Raw genomic sequence first — 3,223 nt, 5'->3', positions numbered from 1 at the left:
GTCTGGGAATGTGAATGAGCTGTGAGTGACTGGAGCAGGGTGGTGAGTTGCAGGGAGGAGGGAGGCAAGGACTTAGGGTCAAGGAGCCTCGGGAAGATTGGGTCACTCGAGGCCGTGAACACATTTCGGGTCTGGCTTCCTGCCTGCTGCTCTGGGCCCTGGGAGGTGAGGACACACGAGCTTTGCATACAGACACAGGAGGAGTGACTGGGCTATGGAGGCTTCATTGCTGAGGGAGGAGACTATCTTTCACTTCAGCCAGGACAGGGCTCCTCAGGGGTCAGAAGAGCCAGGACTCTGGGGTCTGCTGGCCCTCCTGAACCAGTACTCCTGAGCCCCTGGAGTTGGGCTGAGTCCACCCTGTTCTGCCTGCAGAGGACAAGCTGTGGCTGAAGCCTTACGTCGACCTCCAGGCGTATGAAGACCCTGCCCAGGGAGCCCTGGACTTCACCCAGGAGCTCGACCCGGCCTGGCTGGTCGTGGACACCGTCATAGGGGAAGGTGAGCCCTGTGGTCCCCTCTATGTGGCAGTGCAGAGCTGCCAGCAGGCCCCTTCCTTCCGGCCCTTCCCTACGGAGCCCAGCTGGCCTCTCCTCTGGCCCAGGAGCTCCCAGATGAGTTTCCTCCCCATTGTACCCTGTGTCCTGAAACCACTGTGTTCACGTTGTAACCCCCTTATCAGGTGTCCTGGAGCAGCCCCCACCTCCTGCACCATCTGTCTCTGTGATTGTGGAATTTCTGATAAAGAGCATTTGACACATCATCTCTGTCAAGAGAGAGGGTCACTGTGCCCCGGCTCAGGCTCTTCTCAGAGGGTTCCCAAATGTGGGAGGTATTCGGGGCCTCCCGCATTCCACCCCACTGGGGGCCCAGTGTCCTTGGGCTGCCCTGATCCCTTGGGTCACCAGGGGAAATGGATCTGAACAGAGAACAAAGCTCAGCAGTGTCTTGGCTGATTGTGTGGCCCAGCTGGCCGAGTTGTGACCGGAGGAGCTTGCGGAAGAGAGGCGGCAGTGGTCAGCCTCCCCGCTCACCTGTGTACTGACCCTGACCAGCCTGCCCTTCGTGAACACAGTCCAGCCCCACCGCACGGTCCCCCCTTGCCCAGTGTCTCCTGAGCACCGGAACTGTGCTAGGTGGGGAGGCAGTGCTCAGTAGTTTACAGAGCTGCCCTCCTGTTCCAGGCTGCCGGCCCCCCGGCCCTGGGAAGTACAGCCAAGCCCTGACTCGGGGAGGAGGGTACACCATGTTTCTGATCCTCTGGGCCAGAGAAGAAAAGGGAACTGGAGGACTGGGGAGGTCGCTGCCTGTTCCCCTCGGGAGCCTGACAGTGTATCTGGCCGTGACCCTGTTTTCTTGCCACCCAGGAGAGTTTGGGGAAGTGTATCGGGGGTCCCTGAGACTTCCCAGCCAGGATGGCAAGATTGTGGCTATTAAGACCTTGAAAGATACATCTCCGGAAGGCCAGTGGTGGAACTTCCTTCGAGAGGCGACTATCATGGGCCAGTTCAACCACCCGCACATTCTGCACCTGGAGGGCGTGGTCACAAAGAGTATGAGGGGTGGGGTCCAAGAGGGCTGCAGGGGCCCGGGCGGGGGTAGGAGAGGAGGGCTGAGGCCACTGGAAGTGGAGGGAGGCTGCGCTCTCAGAGGCAGGAAGCCTGGGTCTGGGTGCAGAAGGGGTGGAGGCTGCTGGGGTGATGTGTGCTTTGTGTCTCAGGAAAACCCATCATGATCATCACGGAGTTTATGGAGAATGGAGCCTTGGATGCCTTCCTAAGGGTGAGGAGGGTACAGAACCAGCTGGGAAAGGGGACTGGCCACAGAGCCCCGCCTGGGCATGGACCCCGGTTCTGGGAAGAGGAGACCAGGCTCAGCCCCTGACTTTGCCCACTCCCTGCTGCAGGAGCGGGAGGACCAGCTAGTGCCTGGGCAGCTGGTGTCCATGCTGCAGGGCATAGCATCCGGCATGAACTACCTCAGTGACCACAATTATGTCCACCGGGACCTGGCCGCCAGGAACATCTTGGTGAGTCAGAACCTGTGCTGCAAGGTGTCTGACTTTGGCCTGACCCGCCTCCTGGACAACTTTGATGGCACCTATGAAACCCAGGTTAGAGCCTTATACGCCTATCACATACACATTCACACCCACAACTACACGCTATACATATAACAGTCAGTACATACAGAACACAAGAGGCATGGTCATGGGGACACAGTAGCTTCCCATGCCCTTCGGTACTGAGACTCCTCAGCTTTCTGCCCCACGTGCCCCGTTAGGGAGGGAAGATCCCCATCCGTTGGACAGCCCCCGAAGCCATCGCCCACCGGATCTTCACCACGGCCAGCGACGTGTGGAGCTTTGGGATCGTGATGTGGGAGGTGCTCAGCTTCGGGGACAAGCCCTATGGAGACATGAGCAATCAGGAGGTGAGCCTGGTGTTTCTCACACCTCCCGTCCCCTCCCCAAATCCTCCATGGCCCTTTCCTACAAATACCCTGATTTCTTCTTTCTGACCCTTTATCTGCATTCCTGTCCTCTCTGGTCCCCTTCACCTCATGCCCTGTTGTCTTGACCATGCCTACCCTGGTCAGAGGGTTCAGAGGCTCTGTGGCAATGATCTTGTGTGCACAGAGGTATTCCTCCTGGGCTGTCAGGCTAGCTTCCTGCCCTCCTCGCTGTAGGTAATGAAGAGCATTGAGGATGGGTACCGGCTGCCCCCGCCCGTGGACTGCCCTGCCCCCCTCTATGAACTCATGAAGAACTGCTGGGCCTACGACCGTGTCCGCCGGCCCACCTTCCATCGCCTGAAGGCACAGCTGGAGCATCTGCATGCCAACCCCCACTCCCTGCGAACCATTGCCAACTTTGATCCCAGGTAACCAAGCTGGGTGGGGAGGGCAGGTCTGGGAGAATGGAAACAGCCACATGCACCAAGCGCTGGGCCCGTGGAGCTCCCAAGAGTCAGGCATAGAGGCAGGATTCCAGTCTGCACTTTTGAGAAGAGTCTGCTCTGATGGAGGAGGTGCAGTGTCTCAGCCATGATAGCTCTGGTTTGATGGAGGCTTCCCTGGTGGCTCAGGTGGCAAAGAATCTGCCTGCCAATGCAGGAGACCTGGGTTGGGGGTATCCCATGGAGGAGGGCATGGCAACCCACTCCAGTATTCTTGCCTGGAGAATCCCCATGGACAGAGGAGCCTGGTGGGCTACAGTCCACAG

At 58.9% G+C, this 3,223-nt stretch overlaps 1 protein-coding gene across 4 annotated transcripts in view; it reads left to right on the top strand.

Moving 5' to 3' along the window:
* The window catches only part of EPHA1 (EPH receptor A1), a 13,857-nt gene extending 10,733 nt beyond the window's left edge, over positions 1-3,124 (top strand). For all 4 annotated transcript variants that reach the window (XM_010844840.1, XM_010844839.1, XM_010844837.1 and 1 more), the window contains 6 exons: positions 376-501; positions 1,368-1,553; positions 1,721-1,782; positions 1,907-2,113; positions 2,284-2,433; positions 2,689-3,124. In XM_010844840.1, the coding sequence (XP_010843142.1) occupies positions 376-501; positions 1,368-1,553; positions 1,721-1,782; positions 1,907-2,113; positions 2,284-2,433; positions 2,689-2,886 (929 nt within the window). In that variant the 3' untranslated portion in view covers positions 2,887-3,124. The remainder of the gene's footprint in view (positions 1-375; positions 502-1,367; positions 1,554-1,720; positions 1,783-1,906; positions 2,114-2,283; positions 2,434-2,688) is intronic.
* The last annotated feature ends 99 nt before the right edge of the window (positions 3,125-3,223 follow it).

This window comes from Bison bison, unplaced genomic scaffold (genome assembly GCF_000754665.1).
Source record: "Bison bison bison isolate TAMUID 2011002044 unplaced genomic scaffold, Bison_UMD1.0 scf7180017864211, whole genome shotgun sequence".
NCBI lineage: Eukaryota > Metazoa > Chordata > Mammalia > Artiodactyla > Bovidae > Bison > Bison bison.
Note: the sequence above shows the minus strand (reverse complement) of the source record. Positions and strands in the feature narration are given on the sequence as shown.